This window comes from Haliaeetus leucocephalus, unplaced genomic scaffold (assembly GCF_000737465.1).
Source record: "Haliaeetus leucocephalus isolate CR32 unplaced genomic scaffold, Haliaeetus_leucocephalus-4.0 Scaffold0, whole genome shotgun sequence".
NCBI lineage: Eukaryota > Metazoa > Chordata > Aves > Accipitriformes > Accipitridae > Haliaeetus > Haliaeetus leucocephalus.
This window is the reverse complement of record NW_010972436.1, coordinates 26,766,866-26,791,133: the sequence shown is the minus strand read 5'-3', so window position 1 is coordinate 26,791,133 and position 24,268 is coordinate 26,766,866. Positions and strand designations below refer to the sequence as shown.

Sequence of the window (24,268 nt, the reverse complement as noted above, 5' to 3'; positions counted from 1 at the left end):
GCTGCTTGGAAAGTTAAGTCAGATGGAAAGGGATTTGAGGCAAAACCTGGTTTCCAAAACTCTGCTAATAAACAGGCAAAGGATGCTGCCACCTTTTGCCGTGGAGTGGGAAGGTGGGTACCTGGATGGCCGTGGGCAGCTCTGGCGGTGGTGGGGGGAGAGGACACGTAGGGTTGCTTCCAGGCAGGACCTCAAACCTGGCCGTCCGTCCTGGGCTGTATCCAGTAAGCCGGTGCTGGGCAGAGAAGCCTGAGCTGGAGCTAACTGAGGTCACCAGGCTGCTTCCAGTGACCAAACTGGGTTTGAGAGATGCTTTGCTGGTGCTGAAAGAGACCTTGCAGCAGCTCATCAGTCCTTCCTCCTTCCCAGCAGTGTATGCTCTTGTGATTAATTTGTTTTTATAACGACCACATCTTCATCCTGCCTTTTTTGGTGGCAGCGGTGCTGATTTCTGTATTCCCTCCTCTTCAGTGGCAGGGGAAATTGGACTGGCGTGAAGAAGAAACTGGACCTACCTCACCGCAAGCCTACACATACCAGCACGCTGGAGAGGGCAGCATGGAGACGTAAAGGATAAATGGAAGAAAAGGAGGCAGGGAAGAGCAGGAACCAGGAGAAGTGGAACTGCAGGCTAGATTGCACCCTGGTTACATCTGCTCCAACGTCATCCTAATCTCCAGGGTGCTCCCCAGGGCACATGGAGGGAGAGGTGACACTGGGTGCTTCTTCCTGGAGAAATCTGTGCGTTGGCAAGAGGAGGTGACACAGCTCAGTGCCGAGGCTGGGCCAGGTAAACAGGATGGATTTTGCCCAGCTTAATCCCACAGTAAATTTGCTGCTGTTGAGGGGTGGAGGGGAGCTGCCTGGCTGGGGAGAAGAGTCGTGTTGGTATCTACCTGAAGTTACCTATGTCTGATATCACTGTGTGGTCAGGAATAGAATTCTTTCCCAGCTAAAAATACTAGGCTTTTTCAACAATTTCTTCCCCTATAGTTTGGTGGTTTTTTTTTTTTTTAAATCTCTTATGGATCACTGCATGGCGAGTGACCGGCTGTCGTGCACCATGTCTTCACTGGCAAAGAGAGGGGCAGTTCTCAGATGGTACCAGGTACCATCCTCCTGCCAAGGGGATAGCTGCAGTTTTAATGCTTGTTAGACAAATCCCTGAACTCCCAACTGTGCTCATGCACCGTATGGATTATACAGGTTTACCTGCAAGCAGCTTGCTTGGAAACCACCTGCCAGCTTGCTTTGAAAGGATCGTGACCATAATTGGGGATTGCTGGCTGGAGCAATGGCAAGTCAGGCAATAGCAGAGATGTTGCTCCTGCCTGGATGAGGAACAATGAAGGTGCCTGAGCTCCCTATAGGAATTATTCCTATTGGGAACAGCCATGGGAGGCTCTCTGTGAGCCACTGTACCACCCGACATCCTCTGCAGTGGCTTGGACACAAGCGCTGAACCAAACTCCTGGGTCACCGACCAAACATGACCATTTTCTATCGTGACACAGCTCAGACAGCTCCCAGCTGTTTGCTCACCCTTGTTTAACCAGGAACAATAAAACCCATAATTGCCAGTTGATGTCTAAACAAGAATTCAGCTCTGGAAGGGAATTCGCTACAAACTGGAATGAAAGCCGTGCACGCTGCCACTTCCCAAAGGCATTTTGGAGGGATATGCCTGGATAGGCACCTCCACTCTGCAGAGGAATAAGTTAGCTGGAGGGCTGCCAAGCAAGCCCCCACCTTTGCCACTGTTTGGAAACTGGATTCTCCACCATTAGAGGCTGATTTTAACCTCTTCTGCATTGGCAGATCCTTCTCTGCACCTCTACTTGCTGCTGCTGAGATGGGACCTAAAATACTGAGTCCAGCTTGGGCTCTCTAGTCCAAAAGATGTGGAGAAACTGGAGAGGATCTGGTGAAAGGACATCATGGTGGCCAGGGGCAAAAGCCTGTGATCTACAAGGACAGGTCAGGGAGCTGAGTTTGTTTAGTCTTGAGAAGAGTCTGAGGGACAATCTGATGGCAGCCTACAACAACCCTTGGGAAAACTGCGGAGATACAGATCTAAACTCTTCTTAGTAGCAGAAAGTTTACATGGAGCAACTTGTTGCAGCTTGAGAGGTTCAGGTTGGACACTAGATAAAAATCCCACTGGGAGGGAGGTGCAGCTCTGGAAGAGGTCACATAGGTTGGGGTTTCTCCATCCCCAGGGGCTCTCACATCTTGGCTGGGCAAAGCCATAACTGACGTGAACTACTGTTGGTTTCAGTCCTGCCTCGAGTAGAAGGTTGGACTAGATGTCCCTTCCAACCACCATCTGTGTGATTTTATGACCCTAGGACATGCTGTGGTTTAGGGTTCTGGATGCTGCTTGGCTGCTTCACAAAGGTTAGCTAGTTTGCATAATATTAAAAAAAGTCCCAGCCAACAACCCTAAATCAAATTGACCTCCCTGAAGGTGCTCTCACTCTAAATCAAACATTAATGTAATTTAGAAAGAGCAGGAAGGCTTCACAGAGTAATTTGAGGACATTGTTATCATGTAACATGGGCATCATCTGGCTGTTCTGTGGCTGTGAAACATATGACCTTATGCATGCAGAACAGCCGGCGTTAACGGCAGCGGGGAGCGATTTAACCTTGTGTTGGAATGGTGCTGACTTGTAGCATGTCAGATTTATGACTTACGATACGATCTGAGGGGATTGCTTTTGCTTTAATGGTCTTGCTTCCTGTTTAGAAAGGTGACCTTAGGGCCTGCTGGTAATGAAGCTGCATAATTACACATAGATTGTTATTTAAACTTGCCTCAACTATTTAGAAAAAAAAAAAACCAACACTTTTTTTTTTCCTGGGTGTTGTCCCTACATTAATTTCCCTGATTATCAGGAATCTGACTTGACGAACTTCCAATTTACATGTTTATAGTATGTCTCTGGGAGGGTTACAATAACCTGGGCAACACCAGTGCCTTCCCCAAGTGGGATTCAAGGTTGTTGTGGTTTATGCACGGGAGAAACGTGGTGGTGTTCCTATGCCCCGAGGTAATTATTTTTCTCTGATGGTTGAGACACATCAGCCTCCAAAAAAGACCCAAACGTGCTTTGTACCAGAGACCTAAGTGACTCTCTGGGTGTGTAAGGGTACGACACACAACTGGAAGCACTGGCCTCCCCTGGATGCTATCAGCGCTACCTTCATCCCTACTCTTGGGAGCTCTTACTCTCCGGAGGACTTCTAGGTATTAATTGTGACAGCAAAGAGCGAGCCTCTGTCTTCTTGAATAAAGGTGGCCTGTGTGGTGGGGACTGTGTTGCTTAGTCTCAGTTTTATCGGGAGACTTATCGTCCGAGCTAAGAGGACGGTGCTCACCTCGGTGCCTCGCGTTGGCACTTCTCCCAGCCACGAGTCAATGCAGCTGCCTTCTCCCTCTGTCCGCGGAACGCTTGCGCAGCCCCGAGCCACCACCAGCAACTCCTGCTTCGTTATAATATTACTGACACCGCGTGACTAAGTGATTTCGGGTTATTCTTTAAACCCTGGTGCTTCCCAGCTTGTGCTGAGTCTTGGTCGCCTGCTGCTGTGCTGGTTGGTGCTTGACAAACAACCATGTAGATCTTCACCTCTTTTCATTACCTAGGAGGCGAGCGAGTCAGATTAGTACAGAAACGAGGTTTTGATTTGATTTGATTTTTCTGGTCATTTGAAAGCTCAATGAATTGTTTCTGTTTGCTGGCACATTACTGAGCTGATCTGATGGCAGGGAATGATGCTTATTAAAGAGGTGACCCATAAACACAGGAATATGTGTTGATCATAATGCCTGTTGGGTTTAATTTGGACAACCCTTAGTTCTTTATCACTCTTCCCTCTGATAAATATTTTGGAATGTGTCAGGACAAAGCACAATATTTTTGCTGGATATTTTATTCAGTAAAAAAAACAGGAGATTTTATAATATGAACTGAACTCTTTCTGTTGTTTTAGTCACAAACAGAAAAATCCAAACTTAATTTTTTTAAAAAACTTGAAATGCCGCAGCTTTCATTCAAACTGATACTTCACTGTCAGCTACAATCTCAATAAAAGTCAAAAGGTAAACATCCTGAACATGAAATATTTTGTTAAACTCAAGACAGATTTTGTCCTGGAAGGCCTAGAAACAGCAACAGTAATGATCACAGCAGTAAGCTGTGATCAAAGAGTTTGATCACATAAAGATTTTAAAGTCAGGGGTATAACTGGTCTCAACCCCTGTTTTGACAGTCTCAAGCAGTTAAAATTCAGTGTCCAGTCTTGTTTGGACCCCATTGTCTTTTAAGATCGGTTTAAAAATTGAAATACTTAATAAATTAATGGTTGCAACTAAAGTCATCCATTGTTGGCTGGTCAGCTGAATAGTACGCAAATCCTTTGATGTACTGAGTAATTATGGGCTTCGGTTGGTTAATCATGGTACCTAGTGTGGCTTCAGACACACTTGGGTATGGGGGCAAAAAAGGAAAAGGGCTTGGAGAACATCTTTGACCCAGGCTAATAAGCAGCTCTTCCCCCTGGATCATATCTGTCCATCTGTCACTGCCTGGGAAGAAAATCAATCCTTTTTGTAGCAATGAGCATATTCAATAACGGAAAAGGTCATGGCATTATAAACAATGTGGTGATGCTTTAAATGAGTGATGGGCTACGGCTTCGCCTTTTAAAACCTGCATGTTTGTATTTCAATTTGTCGTCAGCAGCTAAGGCATCTCTTGGAAACCCACCTGCCTCAGCGTGTTGTGCTGTCCAGGAAACCTCCGGTGCAAGGACTCCCTTCCCATTGGAGTCCATTCTATTTATTCACATCCAGAACAGTCTTGGGCAGGTGGGACTGATTTTCTAGCTAGCAGAATATTGTCTGTTATTTGCAATAGAACAGGCGTTAACGTATGTCATTGGCAGAAGCAGATTCTCAAGGGACATCTTCTCTGAGAGTCTTGGCACCATTATGGGCACAAGATAGATGGCCACAGTGTTTGGAAAAATAAAAATATATGTTCTTTTTGTGAGGGCTGTAAGGTCTCCAGATTTTCTGGCAATGCGGATCACATTAGGACCAAAGATTACTAAATCGGGGGTTTATTTCTACTTTGGTTCATGTAGGCACATCAGAGGTAGGGTATAACCTAGCTAGCTTAGTGCTGTGGTGGCGTTGAACTGAAGGCTGCTGCAGGATTTTCTTGGTTATTTGGGAAGTAAGGTCAAGGTCAACTCTATATTGAGTTCCAAACCTGAGTTCCACACCAGCTGGCTGGGGAGCAGCTCTGTAGAAAAGGACCCGTTTATTTTAGCGGACAAGTTGAACATGCATCAGCAATGACGAAGGCCAACAGCATCCTGGGCTGTACTGGTGAGAGTGTAGCCAGCAGATGAAGAGAAGGGATGGTTCCCTTCCAGCTGGCATTCGTGAGACTGCATCTGGAGCGCTGCGTTCGATTTTGGACATCCCAGTAAAGAAAGACATCAACACACTGAAGCGAGTCCAGTTGAGACAAGATGATTATGGGGCTGGAGCTCATGGCATAGAAGGAGAAGCTGAGGGAACTGGGTTTGTTCAGCCTGAATAAGGGGTTGCTAAGGGGAATGTAATTGCTGTATTCAACTAGTTAATGAGTGGTTATGGAGAAGACAAAGCCGTATTCTTATTGGAGATGGCCAGCAAAAGGATGAGAAGCAACAAACAGAAGTTGCAACAGGGGAAATTCCAACAATATATAAGGAAATATTTTTCACCATGAGAGCGTTCAAACACTGCAACAGGGATCTGGAGAAGCTGTGTAATGTCCATCCTTGCAGATACTCAAAACTGGACTGGACAAGGCTGGGCATCCTGGTAAATATTGAAGCTGGCCCTGCATTGAGTGGGGGAGTTGGGCTAGAGACGTCCTGCGATTCCTTCAAACTAAATTGTTCTATTATTTTGGTAACTCTACTTTACAGTAACAAAAATGTAAACCTACTTTATGACAGAGTCAAGACTGAATATGGGGGAATAGAGGCAAAAAATGGGAGCTGTGGTGTGATGGATGCAGAGATTTGTGCACAACTGAAAGACGAAAGAGCTGTCTAGAGTCCCTGAGAGCAATTGCTTAGATGGCTATGAATGGCTCAATAAAAAGGATCTCAGCTGTGAAACTGTGACATTATACAAGGTTACAAACAAAGGGAAATGGGCAAGCCAGGCAAGTCCCAAAGATTTTAATTGGCCTGTGGGTGCTGAATGCAACAGACTGGCTTTAGAAGCAGCAGTAACTTTGGAGTACAAAACATTTACACCAAGGATCAGTGAGCGCTGTTTATGATGGCATTTGAGAGCTCGCTAAAGGGTCACAGAGATGAGGGAAATTATCGCAGGTCCCACATAGCCTTTGGCTGGTGGGAGCGTTCACCACTCTTTGCACCAGTAGAAAAGAACAGAGGATTTAAGTGTAGTGAAGATGGGAGGAAAGCTGAAACCTGAGGAACACCAAAAGAGGACCTGGAGTCTGTATGTTTATTGAGGAACCTGAGCAGCAGGATTAATTTCAGAGCACCTTTGAGAATTCAGCCCCTTTCTTTAGGTACATAGGTTACATTTGTGGACAGATTTCTAAGACTTATCTTACTGAACCCAGCTTACAACATTACTCAATTTGATAATGTTTTTCCAATTTGAAGACTTAAAGGGTTCCCATTTCAGGGTGACCAATCTAGGTCTCAAAGGAGAGTCCCATAAGCCAAAGAGATTGACAGCCTTTGACACATTTGTGGAGCTGAAAGGACCTGTGTTCAATTCCTGCTCTAAGGATTGCCTATGTGACTCCGGGCAGGTCACTTAGGGCTGTGCTCAGGCTCCGTCAGACGGGCACAGAAATCAGTCGTTGTGGCTAGCAGTGTGTCTGAGCTCAAGAAAGCGAATTGGAGCATCTGCTCTCCAGGCTCAGCTCCCCTTGAGACCCATAGATCCGACACCAATGTGAGGCTCTTGTCGTCTACACAAAGGATACAGGGATTTCTCACTTTCTCTGTGTCTTGCTTCCTCCTATGTAAAACAGCTGCAGAACTTTTTCATTGGGTTATTCTCTGTCAAAGAAGAGTTCAGTGGGAACATGCCTGTTCTGATGAAATTTCACTCAAAAACACCAGACAGAGCATTTTGAAGCTTCTAGTTGGCCAATAAAAGAAAAGTGAAGTTGAAGTCTTAATACAACATTCCCTTTTATTGCTGTGGGAACATTTGAACGACCCTGAGTAGGATTTATTTAAAAAACAAAACAAAACACCTTAGCTTTTTTTTTGCTTCTGTTGTGGAACAGCAATATTTTTTCAGGCACATTTGAACGCAAAGGAATAATCTGATCTCCAAGCAGCTATTCCTTTCTCCTATCCTTTGTTTCTTCTTTACGTAAATGCAGGATTTTCAGGAGTGCCTTTGAACTGTGTGAACTTAGGTCAGGTAAGTTTTTATTACATATACCATATTTGCCCAAAGAGAGGCCACACTTTATGATCGCAGCCTGGAGTCTGCAAGCAACAGATTGCAGGGTAGCCGGGCATAGTTTCAGTGCCCAAAGGCTTGAGGGCAAAATCCACAGCCGTTGTGTCAGCAAATGTGGTTTGTACAGCACCTTGCACAGCCAGACCCTCTTCTCAGCAGTGCCTCCAGTTGCTGCTGCATTAAAATCACTGTTATTTCCCCCAGCAACTTATTCCCCTAAAGAGAAATCACAGCAACAGCAGAGCATGTAGATCCACTGGAGGAAATTCTCTCCATGGCTAAAGGAGCTGTTTCTTCATTTCCACCAGGTTAGGACCTGAATGGTGGTTTCCTTTAACCCGTGAGAATCAAGTTAAGTTGGAATTTCTTGAGAAAAGCCGCCTTGTTTAATCTCTTCCTCTCCCTTTTTATTGTTTCATATAAAATCTTACTGGGCTGCATTTGCCATAAACCTCCCCAGCAGAGGAGTAATTACATTTATTGGAAATGCTTCTTGATCACTTATTCATTTACCAGCTGCTAAAGTAAAATGAACTGGGCAAAGTGCCACTGGAGAGTTGGATTCATAAGCTGGAGAAAGCAAATGAAACAACTGCTCAGTGTACAGTTGCTTTCCCTCTCCAGCAATTCATTATCCTCCTGCTCAGCTGATTTAGGAAGGTAAAAGGCAGTCAGGATGGCAGCATGTGATACTTTTTAGCATGAGCATAGCTTTGGGGCGGCCAAATTTACCTTTGGCTGCACTATAACTGGCACAACGAATACCCTAACTTTGTAACTTAAATGTGATGTAATGAATTATAACAGTAATGAAACACTTTGTTCTTATATCTTGGTTACTTTCAGTCACTCTTATTAGCGTTGCATTGTCACTGACGCATTTTCATACTCCCTGTCCTCCTTTTCCCTCCCACTATCCCCGTATCTGCTTTCTGGACCCCAAAATCAGCATGAAAAACAACCAGCTCCAAATCACCACACGCAGAAAACCTCCTGTCATGGTTTAACTCCAGCTGGCAATTAAGCACCACACAGCCACTCGCTCACTGCCCCCTCAACCCCGGTGGGACGGGGGAAAAGAATCGGGAAAAAAAAAGTAAAACTCATGAGTTGAGAAACAGACAGTTTAATAGGACAGAAAATAAAGGGAAAATAATAGTAATAACAATAACAATAATAACTATAATAGAATATACAAAACAAGTGATGCACAATGCAATTGCTCACCACCCGCTGACCGATGCACAGCCAGTCCCCGAGCCACGGTCTCCCCTGGTCAACTCCCCCCAGTTTATATACTGGGCATGACGTCATATGGTATGGACTATCCCTTTGGCTCGTTTGGGTCAGCTGTCCTGGCTGTGTCCCCTCCCAACTTCTTGTCCACTCCCAGCCTCCGCTGGCTGGGCAGTAGGAGAAGCTGAAAAATCCTTGACTTAGTCTAAACACTACTCAGCAACAAGTGAAAACATCAGTGTGTTATCAACATTCTTCTCATACTGAAACCAAAACACAGCACTATACCAGCTACTAGGAAGAAATTTAACTCTATCCCAGCCAAAAGCAGAACACCCCCATAGCACATATAGATACCACTGACACCTTCAAACCCACTGACCACCCAAACCCCACCAAAGTGCTGTGCTGCTGAGGCCATTTGAGTTGGGGAAGCCACCACATTTCATTGTACAGAGACAACTTGTGGGACCCACCTCTCTGGTCTGCAAGGGAAATCCACTCAACTGCTTGTCCGGAGACATAGATCTCCCCTTCAAAATGAGCTGCCTGAACATCCAACCAACCTTTGCTGCAATGCAAAGCAGGAAGGCCCAGCAGCAGATGACTCTCAGATGTCTACGTGTGCGTCTGTGTTTTCAGCATATCAAACTACGCTAGGGCTGGGGCCAGAAAAGCATTAAAGAATTATCCTCACAGAAGAACATGCCCTAAAAGAAGATTTCACTGGAAAGATCTCCTAAAAGTCTCCTGATGCCTCCTCACACAGTTTAGAGATGTCCCATGGACAGTGCAGGCTCAGGAGCTCGGAGAGGAGGAACCAAATGCAAAGCTTATCTATACATACCCATGAGAAACGTACCAGTACAGGCCTGCCAAAATCCACCAAGTCCTGCCCAAGCACACGCCAGAAAGGGAAAGATTTTGTTCAGAGCACCAAGTACTGCCAGAGACCCCGTGAAGATGAAAAAAACAGCCAGAATGAGCCAGATGGGCAAAATAGTACAACCAGAAACGCTCCGGTGCCCACGATAGAATATTTTTCAAGGCATGACCCTTTTGTCTCTGATCTCTCAATCTTCATCCCCAGGGAAGACCTATAAAATCTGTTGAAACACGAGCCTATCAAGTAAAATATATAAATCTACTAGGTGCGGAAAATCAATAGACATTGATTTTATGGTATATTACTTCCCCCTTCCCCCCCATACTGTATCTCATTCCCCCTGGCAGTGGCAGGCAATAAATAATTAACTACATTCCTACTCTCTCCGTACCCATCCCATCATTTTGTGTCTCATCAAGGCTAATAAGCTTATAGCCTTACCTGAGGTCTGCAGGTGCTAACTACTTACTTCTCTCAAGGTTCCTAAATGTCCAACGTAATTAGATTTGGAGCATTTCCCCTTATCTTATATTTAGCTTCAATATTTACGTTTTGGTTTCAGTCTGAAGGAGGAACTGTATGTTCAGAAATTTTTCTTTTTTTTCAGGTATGATGGTTGGTCTAATAAAAAGTGTGATCTCACCCTCTTTGGCCCTGTTTAACACATGAAGGGAAGGAACTGGGTGGTGTATCTCTAAAGACTAAGGGAGACTTCTCTGATTTTAAATTTAAAAGTTGCTTGATAGTCTTTGTATCGGTTAGCATCTTGGGTGCTCTTTGACAATGTGGATGCATTGCTTTTTTATCCAGAAATTTAGTCAATATCTGTCAGTATGAAGATTGCTTATTAGACTCATAAAATTCAAACAGAGTGTGATAGTACACATCCTAGACAAGCAGACACTGGAACTGGGCTGATAAAGGCTTGAATTACTTGAAGAGAGCTTAACATAATTGCTGGTTTTCTTCTACAAAGAGATTTCTACAAAGCATATAAAAGCGACGCTTAAAAAGAAATTATTTGTGGCATAAGTGGTGTGATAAACATCTGAATATTAATGTGGTTCTGGTAAAGAGCCATGTAAATTTGTGTCTTTGAGTGTTTGTTTTCCCTAATTTAGGAATACTGAGATTCGGTTGTCTGAATATCAGTGTCTAATGTCATTTGAGGTGCTCTTGGGTTTCCTATTTGGTTCCGTGCTGCCAGCCCAGGAGGGTTTGGGTCTCCTGTATGTTGTCTTCCAGTCCTGTGTGGACATCTCAGATCTCCCAACATTGCTTAGATGTCACTAAATGTCTGCGTTTAGGCAAATGAGTTGAGCCCCGTGTATCAGAACCTAAATTGTCTCTTTTCTAAAGTTTGGCCTTTGAAAGACATCACCAAGAGAAATGTTCTGCTGAAGTCCCAGATCTTCTGTCCCGGGACAATGGATGGGGAAAGGAGCCATCTCAGCTGGGTCAGGTGGAACCACTGCTCCTTTTCGGAATGGGACAGAAGGGACATTTCAAACTCCAGGCGGTCGCTGTGTCCTCAAAGCCCTTTGAGACCCCCAGGCAGGGTGCTCTGTTCCTGGTGCCGTTTTGAACGTTGCAGATGTGCAGTGATTTGGTCGATGCCTGGGCTCACGGAGAGCGCAGCAGGATCTGTGATAAATTGGCTAAAACATCCATTCCTGTGGCAAACCAGGAATCTTCTCCTGCGGTGTCACCGATATTTTACCTAGACCATTTTTAATCATTCTGGGGGATGTTTCAACTTTATTCTTTGGCAACTCGGTTTTACAAGTCCCTGCTTTGTGGCGATTGTGGTCTGTGTGGTGCACTTAAGTCCAGGACACTGATGATAAAAGCAGCTCCATTGGTGAGAGACTTTCTGCTTGTTCCTACAGGTGCTCACTGTATTATTTCTTTTTGCATACTGAACTCTTTTTATATAGATACCTGTGGCCATCCACATCAGCACTTTGGAGGTACATGTTCATCTTCTCTGCTTGGATGGCTGCTTTATGGCAAGATAATGGTCTACTGCATTTAGCAGACCTCTGTAAGGTATGGAGGGAGCCCAGGGTGACACGAAGACATGCGTGCGGAGACATATATGCACTGTGTAGGTATGTAAAGATACAGAGATACGTATCCATGAGATGGTATGTTTGTGTGCATGTGTGGAAGAAGAGGTTGTTGTGTCCATATTTCACAGGTCCATCATCTTGCAAATCTGACATGGCCAACATAAACTTGCTCTTTCTAGCCAAGAAAATATCTCCAGTCTCATTCACATCTTGGCAGTAACTGGGCATGTGATTTTATTGGGGGAATTTAATTAATCTCTGTCTTTTCTGTTGAGCTGGAGCCAACCTGAAGTCACGTTTATTTGAAAAACTTCTCTCTTGAAGTCTGGTTATTTTTCCAGCACCTTCTGTTAACCTTTCACTTGTCTGTAACGGTTGTAGCTCAGGTCATGTCCTGTTTTCATGCATCTAAGTTAAAAATAAAGGGCTGGAATCTCAGCTGGGATAAACCAGTAACACATACTGACAGTGATGGGGCTGCTGGGATTTACACCTGCATAAGTGAGACATCCAGCTGGATGGGGCCAGCTTTGCAATACTCTGTGACAGATGAACTCTCTCTGTTGAGACTTTCCCACCAGCAGCGGCTCAGCAGCAAAGCCATTCAAAAGTAGCACGACTGCTTTTCATTACTGGGACACTGCACACCCAGAGAGGACTGGCTGCAATGTGCTGTCCCCAGCCAGGGACTCCTATGGCTTCGTATGGTCTTGTCGTGGTTTAACCCCAGCCAGCAGTTAAGCAGCACGCAGCCTCTCACTCACTCCGCCCCCTGCAGTGGGATGGGGGAGAAAATCGGGGAAAAAAAAGTAAAACTCATGGGTTGAGACAAGAATAGTTTAATAGAACAGAAAGGAAGATAATAATAATGACAATAATAATAATAATAAAATTACAATAATAATAAAAGAATTGGAATATACAAAACAAGTGGTGCACAATGCAATTGCTCACCACCCGCCAACCCCGTTAGTTCCCAAGCAGTGATCTGCCCTGCTCCAGGCCAACTCCCCCCAGTTTATATACTGGGCATGACATCACACGGTATGGAATACCCCATTGGCCAGTTTGGGTCAGCTGCCCTGGCTGTGTCCCCTCCCAACTCCTTGTCCCCCTCCAGCCTTCTTGCTGGCTGAGTGTGAAAAGCTAAAAAATCCTTGACTTTAGACTAAACATTACTTAGCAACAACTGAAAACATCAGTGTGTTATCAGTGTTCTTCTCATACTGAACAAAACACAGAACTATACCAGCTACTAGGAAGAAAGTTAACTCTATCCCAGCCCAAACCAGGACAGGTGTCTTGGAGGATTACAGTGCTTTTAGGGATCTTTCCCTCTGAAAGATCAGGTGATGCTCCAAGTGTGGTGGCAGGCAGGTAGGTAGCCAGACAAGCCTTTTCTCGCTCCATCCATCCTAGTAATCTGTGGTTCAGCCGGGAAAACCCAACTGTCACTGTTTAAAGCTAACCTCTGTGTTGTGAAGCTTTGCTTCTTTCCTTATTGAGTCTCCTGCCCTGTGTTTCCTTCTTCCTTTAGGACCACAGCCAAAGCTTGTGTGCATTTCCCAGAATAACTCCTGCTTTTAGCCCCATCATCTCCTGGAACATTTCCTCTAATCAAAGCCAAGCTCACTGTCCCCATGCCAAGCTGAGCTGCTGCAAAGCCAACTGTGAAAGGCTTTTGTGTGTGAAGATGCTCTCTTTTCCCATAGCCTGTGCTTCTAACGGGTGTGGATGGAAGGACAAGCTACTGCACTGAGCCAAACCCAACTGTATTGTCTGGTTCAGATGACAGTGATATAACCAGATAGATCTCCTCTGTGCTAGTAGAAATGCCCATTTTTCTCACAGGTACATGGCAGTAGGTGTCTTGCAGAGGTCTGATTTCCTTCAGTTTCCTATAGTAACATTAAAAGTGATTTCCCACTTTGTTCTGGATTCAAAGCTCTGGAGAATGTCTTTGCTGCCCAAATGTCTTCATGACAGCAGTAACAGTGTGAAAAATCCCACATCTTTGTGGCCTTGTGTTGGCCTCATCCTTGTATGCTCTTTGTCTGTGTGACTCTGGCAATGTCTGGCTTCTGCTGAGAAATTCAGAAAAGCGATTAGCTAATGCTGAGAGGCCACCACTGATGAGAGAATCCATCAGTCAAGAGGTAAGGAACCTCAAATAGGTATTTTTAAAGGAAAGATCAACAAGTTACAAACAGAAACACTTTTACTTGTCCGGGTACATCAATCCCAGATGACGGCTGGTGTTGTAGCTGGCAGTTTGCATTGCTCTGTGGGATGTGGAGAACATCAGAAGGAGTTCAATCAGTGATTCACTCTCTTTTCTCAAATCACTGCGTGCAAAAATGCATCTCCCTCAAAATGCAGAGCTTTCTCACAAGCATGCCAAAGACATCAGTAAGCACTCACACGCCTGGTGGGATGGCAGTGGCCAAGTGGTTCCTCTGGGATCTGCTGAATGGGGCTGTTTCATTCAACTGGTTTCCTATTTTATATGGAGCTTTTTTAGTCTAGTCTGTCACCACGGTCTAAAGCCAGTCCAGCCCAGTTGTGGCTCGTCCTCTGTAAGTGAAGTTATCTCTTTAGCTGTTTCTTATTGCTACTGTTGGGCCTTGTCTTTGGATTTATTTTACCAGGATCAATTTACCATTTTATAAGCCAAGTCACTTATGGCAGCTGCAGCCTGGTTTGAATGGGAGGACTAGGTGACAGTGGGATCATTCCTCACGCCACCGGTTATCCCAAGCAGAAATCACAAGAGGAGATAAAGCTTCAATGGCCTTGACCTGCTGAGTCTGCATCTACTTACGTTCTTGCACAATTTCAAGATCTGAAGCTTTAGAAAAACCACAGGTCCCGCAAGACTGACACATATTCATGAGCTGGCAGCAGTGTGAAGATGTATCTTATAATATGATAATACTTTGCTTCTCTGGGTTTGTACTGGGAGCTCTCACAGAATCCCAGAACAGTTGAGGTTGGAAGGAATCTCTGGAGGTCCCTGGTCCAACCTCTCCTTCTCAAGCAGGACCACCTAGAGCAGTTTGCCCAGGACCGTGCGCCCCCTTAAATAAGTTGAATTTTCTTTCGAACTACAACTTCTCCCTCTAGAACTTGGATGAATCCTTTAAAAATAACGATGAAACCCATTTATCTTTCCAAAGGGAGGTTTGCCAAGAGCACTATTGTGTTATCTTTCATATGGGATCTTTGCTTTGTTTTGATTTAAGTTATATCTATTATCATTTTAAAAGACTGCAAATTGGCTGTAGGAAACAAAGCAGTCATGTTGTAATGAAGTATCTTCCATTCTGGAGAAATTGTATCCAGTCTCAGGTATCCCTCTCATCTATTAAGTATTGATTTGAGGGGAGAACATTTAACAAACCTGCCAACTGGTTCCGATCTGTTTGACCAGCGTAAATCCAGAGCAACTCCTTAGAAATCAATGAAACCACGTTGATTCAGAAATGCTGCAATTAAATGAGCTAATGGATGAGGACTCAGCAGAGAAAGCTAAATGGGAGTGATCTGATCAAACTGGGAAGCTAGCAAAAGAGGTGACCTCAGCAACTTCAGGTTTCTTAGGTGGACTACGAGGGCGGTTGGGCACGTATTTGTTTGGGTGTGTTTGCCTGTTGCTTGCCAAAGCTGGTATGTGGGTTGCCACGTGTGCGAGAGGCATGTGCAAGTACGTGTGTACCGTGGGTGTGGGTGGGAACCCAGGAGGGAGATTGTTACATTAAAAGGAAACAGTGAGATGAGTTGATCTGAAAAAATTTTCCATCGCGGTAAGCAAAATGGATCTTGTAGACTGCAAAATAAAAGGGCTGGGGATTGAGCTCAAGTGCTGGAGGCTGGGTTGTCCTAGCTTCTTAACTGCTTGCTCACTCATGGGCTGTGCTTTGGACATCTCCAGCTACGCCTTTCCGAGACCAAGGCATGGTTTTGGGAATAATTCACTGCTGCGGCTATTTCCCACCATAGTCTTTCTCTCCCTGCACTGTCTTCCAGGGCTATTGTACTGGTTTCAGCTGGGATAGAGTTAATTTTCTTCCTAGTAGCTGGTATAGTGCTGTGTTTTGGATTTAGGATGAGAATAATGTTGATAACACACTGATGTTTTAGTTGTTGCTAAGCAACATTTATGCTAAGTCAAGGACTTCTCAGCTTCTCCTACTGCCCTGCCAGCGGAGGCTGGGGGGGCACAAGGAATTGGGAGGGGACACAGCCAGGACAGCTGACCCAAATGAGCCAAAGGGGTATTCCAGACCATGTGATGTCATGCTCAGTATATAAACTAAGGGGAAAGCTGGCTGGGGGCCGTAGCTCGGGAACTGGCTGGGCATCAGTTGGTGGGTGGTGAGCAATTGCATTGTGCATCACTTGTTTTGTATATTCCAATTCTTTTATCATTATTATTATTATTATTATTATTACTATTATTATTATTATTATTTCCCCTTCCTTTGTTCTATTAAACTGTTTTTACCTCAACCCCAATTTTTTTTTTTTTCTGGTTCTTTCCCCATCCCACTTACTTACGCTCTCCAACAGCCTTTTGTGTCCTCACATCCCACCCCAGGGCAGGCACCCCAACCCCTCACCTTCCTGCCATGCAAACTCCACTCTGCTGGACTGCAGTACAGCCTACTGCTTTACTTTATACGAATTGAACTGAAGAAGCAAACAAACAAACAAAAAACCTCAACAAAATAACCATGCTTTTGGGCCACAGGAAACCCAAGAGCCATTGCTCTGTAGTGTGGATGCAGCCAGAGGGAGCTGGCCCTGCGGAAAATAAAATTGATAGCATATAGAACATTGCTTATATATCCTGTATTTTGGGATCAGTCTTGAACTGTGCCTGGAAACTGTCTGGCCTCAGCCAAATCCCTGCCAGGGGCACTTGTAACCATCAAAGGTACAGACAAGTTTCAGTGCTTGGAAACTTTCCCCAGCGCTGTTTAATTCACTAGTATGGGTATAGCTCCAGAAGTGCCACTCAGAGGTGACAAAGAGATCATATCCAAACAGCTGACAAGCCCTTGACTTTGAAGGGTATCTCTCATCGCATAAAACTAGCTAACTTGACAGTAAATCATTCCCTTCGGATCCCTGAGCACTGTAGATTTATACTATAAGGATGGTTGAAGTATTCTCCTGGATTTGTGAAATTACTTTTCCACTGACATTGCTTGTGATAGCTGGAGTAAAAAGTATTTGGTGTTTGAAACCTCTGAAAGATGTTTATCATCTTTTTGCTCTCCTACTGCATGTCCCTGGAGAAGGGCATTGTGCATCCTGAGGATTCCCAAGGTTAGAGTGGTCAAGGAACAGATATTTAAGGAATGAGGGAGACAAGGAAAGGTCCTGTGAATGAGGCTGGATCAGATGAAGGGCAGTTTTTCAGATCTGGTGGAATTAAGAGTGTCAGAGCACTGTATGATCAATTACCATATAGAAGAAATAGACTTGTTCAGTGTTGGGGGAGAGAGCTGAGGGGATATTATTATCTTCAAGAAGGTAATAGGTAGCTGTAAAAGCGCAAGGAATAAACTCTTATCCATATCCAAAGGGAAAAGGATAGAAATCATAAGTTTATGCTACAAAAGGGGAGTTTTAGTTAAATGTTAGGAAAAGATTCCTAATAGTCAGGGTAGTTCAAAGTGTGAAGGGATTTTGGGGAAGGGCTTCCATCCCTGGAGGAAGAAGGTTAGAAAAACATTATCAGGAACATTAAATGTTATCGGGACGGTTTAGGTAGAACTAACAAAGCCTTGGAGCAGAAGGTGGACAAATGGCTTCTTGATGTCCTTTCCCATCACATTTCAGTCTCCAGTGCTCAGGGCGATGAGTACATCTGTGTCTGAGCATCACCGAGTCTTGCACCCATCCTTCCCTCTAACATCAAAGACAGCTAAAAACAACCCCAGCATTCTCAGCAGAGGATTAATCTTACCTAACATGTAAAAATTCAACTTCAAGTCTAACCGGTCACCTTGGACTCCTTTTACAGGAGAGAAAGACACCAGTGGCACATACTTCAGCTCCCTTATCCTGCAAATCTCAGGTGTCATTCAATTGCCTATACATAGCTGCCAAATACCATTTGAGATGGTATCCAAGACATTTGCATGGGACTGGCAGGTATGAAACAGGATGTACAAGAAACCAACATCCTTCTGAAAAGGCAGCTGGAGGTCAGGAGGAATATCTTGGGGGTCCAAAATGTTTTATATCTGCGTGAAAGCAACCGACTCCACTTTAAAAGTGGGTTCCACTTGGCAGATGTAGACAGCTTCATTTGGATATGCACGTGCGGGTGTCTGCATGTGAGCTAGAGGCAGGATTTAGCTGCTCAGTATTTGCAGTTGGAGCTGTTTGAGAGTGAGGCCCTTGGGCTGCCTACTTGTCTTTGTCTGGAAGGGAAGGAAATCCTAGAGAAGAGCGTGGCAGGTCAAGATCAAGCCAGGGTGAAAGCTGACCTCTGAATCCAATCCTAGGTGTCAGGAGAGTTGTGCAAGTATATGATGACAGCAGCAGTAGAGATAGGGAAAATGAAAATGCTGGTGATGAAAACTGAAATCCTGCATGGGAAAAATATCACCCAGTTTTATTAGTTGGGACCAGAAAGCTTGTGTTAAATCCCAGAAAGGGCTTTGTCTCTAGAGGTTAACAGGAATAGCTATCAATGGTTATCCCGACAATAAAACCAGTCCCTTTGACCCCTCAGAAACAAATGAGAAAGAGAAGGAAGGAAACTTGAGTGGGACACCTTCTATGTGCCTCCTGATGTTGGATTTAGGAAAAAGCAGCCTGCCCTAGGATCAAGGTTCAGAAGGTTTATGTTGAGGGAGGGGATAGCAATGTGTGCTCAGCTGGATTTTGTGTGTAAGGCTGGCTTAGGGTGGACAAGGACTCTCCAGGCTGGTGTGAGGATCCCGATGTCATTGGGGAGAACAGGAGCTGCCAGATAAAATCCTCACCTCATCCATCACGACATCTGTTTCTCATCCCCAAGCCTGGCTGTTAGGAATATGCTGAACTCCAAATCCCCAGCAGCCCCTTGGCAGCTAAAAACCGAAACAGCCTGTAAAATAGTTTAAATTCCACCAGGGGCTCCACCAGCCCCATGCAACTTTTGGTAATGAGGGTGTAAATTTACACTTTAACACTGCAGAGCTGAGCTCAAGAATAATGGGTCCTGAGGTGACAGAAATTTGCATGCCATTAGCAAACAGAAGGCGATGGATTGCCCTTGTGTTTTCACTATCAGTTATGTCTGTACAAAGTGAATATAAAAGGTACCAGGGTGCTGGTACTTTCCCTTCTCTTTGCTCTGTCGTGACAGGGGAGAACCAGGCTAGTTTTTATTTGACCAAAGTAAATGTGTTTCTTCTTTTCCTTCTGCATTCCTAACAAGCGAGGAGCAAATACACATGTCAGACATGACCGAACAGGGAAAACTTGCTCCTTCCCTGCCTGTGAAGTGCAACAACTTGTAATTCAAAGTCCTTATGAAAAGGCAACTAGAACTGTGAAACTGGGTGTTAGGAGAAAGCAAATTTAACCTTGTTTGTGGGTGGTGGAACAGACTCCTCTGCATTAGCAAGCATGATGCAAAGCACCACAAATATTTTTAATGAATAAACAAGATAAAATTTCTCTTGCTGGAGATGTAGAGAGGATGGAGTAAAAGCAGGTGCCTTCCCTTGAAGGAGTGTTGAATGAGGCCACACGTGTCCCTAAACATTGCTTGTTTCTTCCTCCTGTAGCATCATCATCAGCTGGGGATCCTGAACAGAGCAGAATTGTGATGGGAGGGTGTTGAGCCCAGTGCTAACAGCACTCATCACCACGTTTCGCTTTCATCAGGATCTTTCCACAGTTGTGATCAACACTGTGGGTTTCAAACAGGGGAAACTGAGGCATGGGTGAGAAGCCACATGAAACTACGGGTTTGTGCGGTAGTGGAGGTGGAAAGAGAATCAACAGCTTTGTTTTGGCTGGTCCTTGAGCTACCTAGTAGTAGGGTCCTGAGTTTCCATTACCCATGTGTAACAGAGTTGAGCTCTCGAGGGTGGATGACTTCCCTCTTTGAAGGCCTTGAATGAGGCTTAGCTGTAGCAAAGCAAGCTCTCTCCCTGTGTTTCACCCTTCAAGGGACAAGACATCCTTGACATACCACATATCCTGATTTTTTCTTTACATTGCCAGTGGCTTTCAGCTCTGGCAGACCTGTCAGCATCTCTTTTTATTGTGCCTGTCAGTGCCAAGCGACGTTTTTGTTTTTAATCCAGGGAAATGTTTAAGCCTGGGTGATCTCTGGAGGGGAGATGCTCTAATTAGCTGCTGTGCATGGTGAGGAGGAAGGTAGTGTTTTGTTACCTCCCAAAAGAGCAAATCTGAGCTGCCCATCAGCCAGGCACAGCTCTCCTTGTGCCTGCCAGAGGATGATTTCAGTTTGGGGATGCCAAGAAGTACCCCCCAAAAAAGTTGCTATCCGGACAGTTGGTGACTGGTCTAGCATGGGCTGACACCCAAACCAGGGAGACAAATATCCATCTCTCCAGGCAAAGCGTGTGGTTGGGTTAGAGGGAGTCAATGGTCAGGAGTGCCTGGACACAGCCTTGTCTGCCTACGGCTTTGATTTTTTAGTAAGGGAGACTGGTCATTCCTGAGTCATGCTTAATTTTAATTACTAAAAATATGTGTTCTTACCCTGTTTTGCAGGGAGAAAGAGCCAAGATGGATAACTTCTGGCTTTGTATTTCTCAATGACACAAGTACTGTCCCCTCTGGAGATAAATCTCACAGTGTCTCTTCTTGATTAGGGTTTCATTGCTAACCTAGGCAGTCTTCTTGGTGTTAAACTTGCACGTAAGTTCCTCATTAAAGAATTGTCTTAGAGCACTAAATACCTCCCAGCACCAGAAATCCCCGCTGAACCAAAGTGCAGGATTTACTGATATATTGCATGTTGGAGACCACATAAACCATATAGCATCACCTCTGTCTGCAGGAATATGTCAGGAAAATTATATTTTGAGTGTTTTTTGAACGGGACATTTAAAGCGTGGCTAGAAGCAATGCAAAAGGGAGGAATATTTGGAGGAAATAAAAAGGTCAAGCAGCTCAAGCTTAGATGCCTTGATCGTGGGCAGGTAAGTGAGGGCAGATGAGGTAACTCCTTGTGATCAAGGTGAAAGCCTGTATAAGAACTGGACCTTATGACTGGTGGCTTTGCCGTGGTGTAAGGGGGAGCGAGAAGGTCCCTGCCCAGTGCCATTTAATGTCTGTACAGATCTATTTGGAAGGGCCTGGCTGTACTCAGCAGTCCTGGACTGGCACCGAACATCAGTGTAAGCAAGTACACGCGCACACACGGAGCAGGGCAAGAGCTCCGTATGCTTCTGCAACGATGAAGGACCTGAATTAATTCCTCCCCGCGCTGCATGGCCTCCACCCTTTGATCATTTTGCCCTTCTGGGTCTCTGTTCCCTATGGTAAAATGGAAATAATAATTTTTTACTGTCCGATTTGTGTCCCTGGGAAAGTCTGCTCTGTCTGTGAGGTGAGGCAGGACTAGTTTTGACTATTCTGGCAGGGGTACGTGCATGGGCTCTGGTCTCTTGAATAAATCCACAGTGACAGAGCTGCATACAAAGTCTCTGAGGTGCCTCCCTGGGAACCTGCTCCCATAATACCGGTTATACAGAATTTTCCAACTGCTGTTTTCTCGCATGCCATTAGGTGGTGATGGAGAAAGCAGGACAGACAATCCACAGAGTTTCAAGCTGGAAAAATCAGAAAATTCCTTAAGCTTCTCACGAAGGAAATATTCCTTTGGCGGCTGCTTAAAGAAATGAAAAATGGATAAGGGAGGGTGATCCCACGTGTGTGTGAAAAAGGGAGAGCTGGGGAAAGAGGAGCAGACCCGCAAATGGAGTCGCTGCTCCCCTGCTCTTGAAGAGGGCAGAGAGCATCCGATGGGGAGGACATGAAACTCAGATTTTTGGTAGGGGAATTACAGGGGAAGGAGAGGGAGATGAGCAGAGATGAAGCTCTGTAGATTTTCTCCTCGATGCCGCTGACACAGGCAGGGAAGGAGGGTGGGAAGGGGTGGGAAGCACTGCCGGAGCGAGATGAAAGGAGGCGTGTGAACCAAGCGAGGCCATGGTGGCTTGATCTTGGGAACAAACCTTTCCTCGCCTGAGCTCTCTTAAGGGTTGATGTGCGAAAACTCAGCTTTTGAGAGGGAACAGGAAAGGAAAAAAAATAAGCCAACTCAGAATAAGCAAACAATCACACACAAAAATCTCGGTGCTGCTTTGCTCTCCGTGGCTTTAATTGACTGCGACAGGCTGGTTTGGAAAATGATGTCTCGTCTTCACTGGCCTTGTGGTATCACATCACCAGGCAAGGAGACCTGGCGGCTACCGTGAACACCCCGCAGGAAATTTGTCTTTCAACATGTAACATTTGTGTCCTCCCTGGTGTCAGTCATGAGGGACTAGAGCCTCAAACCCCTTCTTTTTGCCACTAATCCTAATCCAATGCATCAGAAAATATTAGTGTTGGTTTTCACCTTTTTTTTTTTCTTTTTATATCCACACCATATATCCAACAGAGTTAGACTTCACTGTTGCGCTAAATGATGTCCATGGAGGGGGGCTGCAGAGACTTACAAGGACTAAGAGCTCCAAATCTATGGCATTTGGCATCTGTTCCTGCAAAACCCTGATCTCAAATAGTGCTTTCCCAGCTAAGCTGGTGATGGGTGGGATCAGCAGTGGGATCAAGCCAGTGTCATGCCAGTGCAGGAACTCTTTGCCTCCAAGAAGAAGCCTCAAGAAAAGCCAGCACCAGGACTGGAAGGTAAGAAACTGCTGCATCCAGTTCTGCTGTAGCATGTCCTGCATCTTTGACTGAGCCTTCAACAATGAGAAATTGAATTAAACCCTGAAAAGTTCAAATGCTTTAATACGAAAAGCTTCTAGCCCTTTGGAAGAGAATTTCCTTCTGGATATTTCCTTCTGGGTGCTCTTTGCAGCATCCAGAAGGAAATACCCAGATGAAAATATTCAGTGGTATATCTCTTGTGTCTTGGGTGCCAGCATGCTGTGTTTTCTCCTTTCTTCCCCGGCTCAGAGCTGTTATTTCTTGGTGAGGGACCAACAGCCCTTCTCGTCTGGAGGAGCCTGTCTGGTTTCAAGCTCGTACCACAGTGTTTTAAGCTGCTCTGCATAAAAGTGAAGTGCCCTTAGAGGTAGACAATGATACTTGAATCCTGAGACCAAACTTGGGTGGTGAATGAGGCACAGGAGAATTGTAAGGAATGAAAGACATTGCTTGAGGATGAGGTGCTGAAAATGGCAGCGATGGACTCTGGGCACTTGGGCTGGAGAAGCTGCTGATTTTGGCTAGTCTGAACCCAGGAATTGCCCATATTTCATTTAACCTGATTCTCTCAGAGCATCATATAATTGCAAGGCCTCTTGTATCAAATCTGGCTCTTGGTTTTCAGAGACATGGATGTTTCTTCTTGAGCCAGGCTGGGTCTTTCTCCCTTAGTATTATAAAAGCCATTCGGAGAGCAGCAGGATAACAGAGGTCACACCACGCTGCACCAGGCACTCAGGAGACCTCAAGTCCATCGTTACTTCATTTTTGACACAGTTTTCTTGAATTTCCCCAAAGAAAGAGCAGATGGATGCATTTAAGGAACCTGACGTAGGCAGGGTCCGAAGTGCACTGGTACGTGCATGAGTGCATATTTGTGTGCAATGCAGCCTTTGAGAGGCTGGAATAAATATTTGTCTCAGCAGGTGTTTAGCAGTGCCTGTGTTAGCTGACCTTGAAGCTGACACCAAGCCATGGCCATCACCCCATTTTCCTGATTACTTCTCGAAGTCTTCATGGGTCAGTGGGCAGAAATGGTGCTGCTGGTACGTCAGTGATAAATACTGTCCCTGTGCTGCTCTGGTGCCCGGATAAAGCCCAGGTACCACAAGTTTTACCGGTTGCCACTGGGTTAATTTGGATTTGTTCACATCTTGAATACTGGGGCCAGTTTATAGTGCTTCTCCCCAGAGAAAGGACGTAAGGAAAGGATGCAGTCAGGTGCGGCACTGCTGCATTAAGTATATTCACCACAGGGTTTCTTCTTTTTCTTTATTTTGTAGGCAGTCTCTGCAGCATGAAACAGAATTGACCTGGTTTCTCTTGAAAGGAATAAAATAGGAATGCAGGCTACTTGGAATTGTTAAAAAGCCTGGTTTATGTTATAGCATGAGCGACAGTGCTCTAGCCAGGTTTGCATCCCGATGTAGATGTTCTTCAAGACCAGGAACAAAACTGCTTCACCTAAGGGTAGGTTGTTTAAAGAAAAGTAAATGTTCAGACACTCTGGTGATGACACCCACATAAATATTTGGATAGGCAGAAGCCTGCCGTGGCAGGGGGACTATACAAAGAATGCCAAAAGCTCAGCAAAAGATATAAATGTATAGTGGAGCAGTTCACCAGGTTATT

At 45.0% G+C, this 24,268-nt stretch overlaps 1 protein-coding gene across 7 annotated transcripts in view; it reads left to right on the top strand.

Annotated features, from left to right (window-relative positions):
- Window positions 1-23,997, top strand: part of SEC22C (SEC22 vesicle trafficking protein homolog C (S. cerevisiae)) — a 50,201-nt gene extending 26,204 nt beyond the window's left edge. For 2 of the 7 annotated variants that reach the window (XR_773979.1, XR_773974.1), the window contains one exon: window positions 478-562. Coding sequence is in view for 1 of the 7 variants with exons in the window: in XM_010561349.1 (XP_010559651.1) it covers window positions 478-570 (93 nt within the window). In the remaining 6 variants the exon portion in view is untranslated. Of the gene's footprint in view, window positions 1-477; window positions 7,315-11,584; window positions 11,759-22,364; window positions 22,613-23,919 lie in introns of those variants that run through there. The other 5 variants (XR_773967.1, XR_773968.1, XR_773966.1 and 2 more) reach the window with 5 other exon arrangements.
- Window positions 23,998-24,268: the final 271 nt, after the last annotated feature.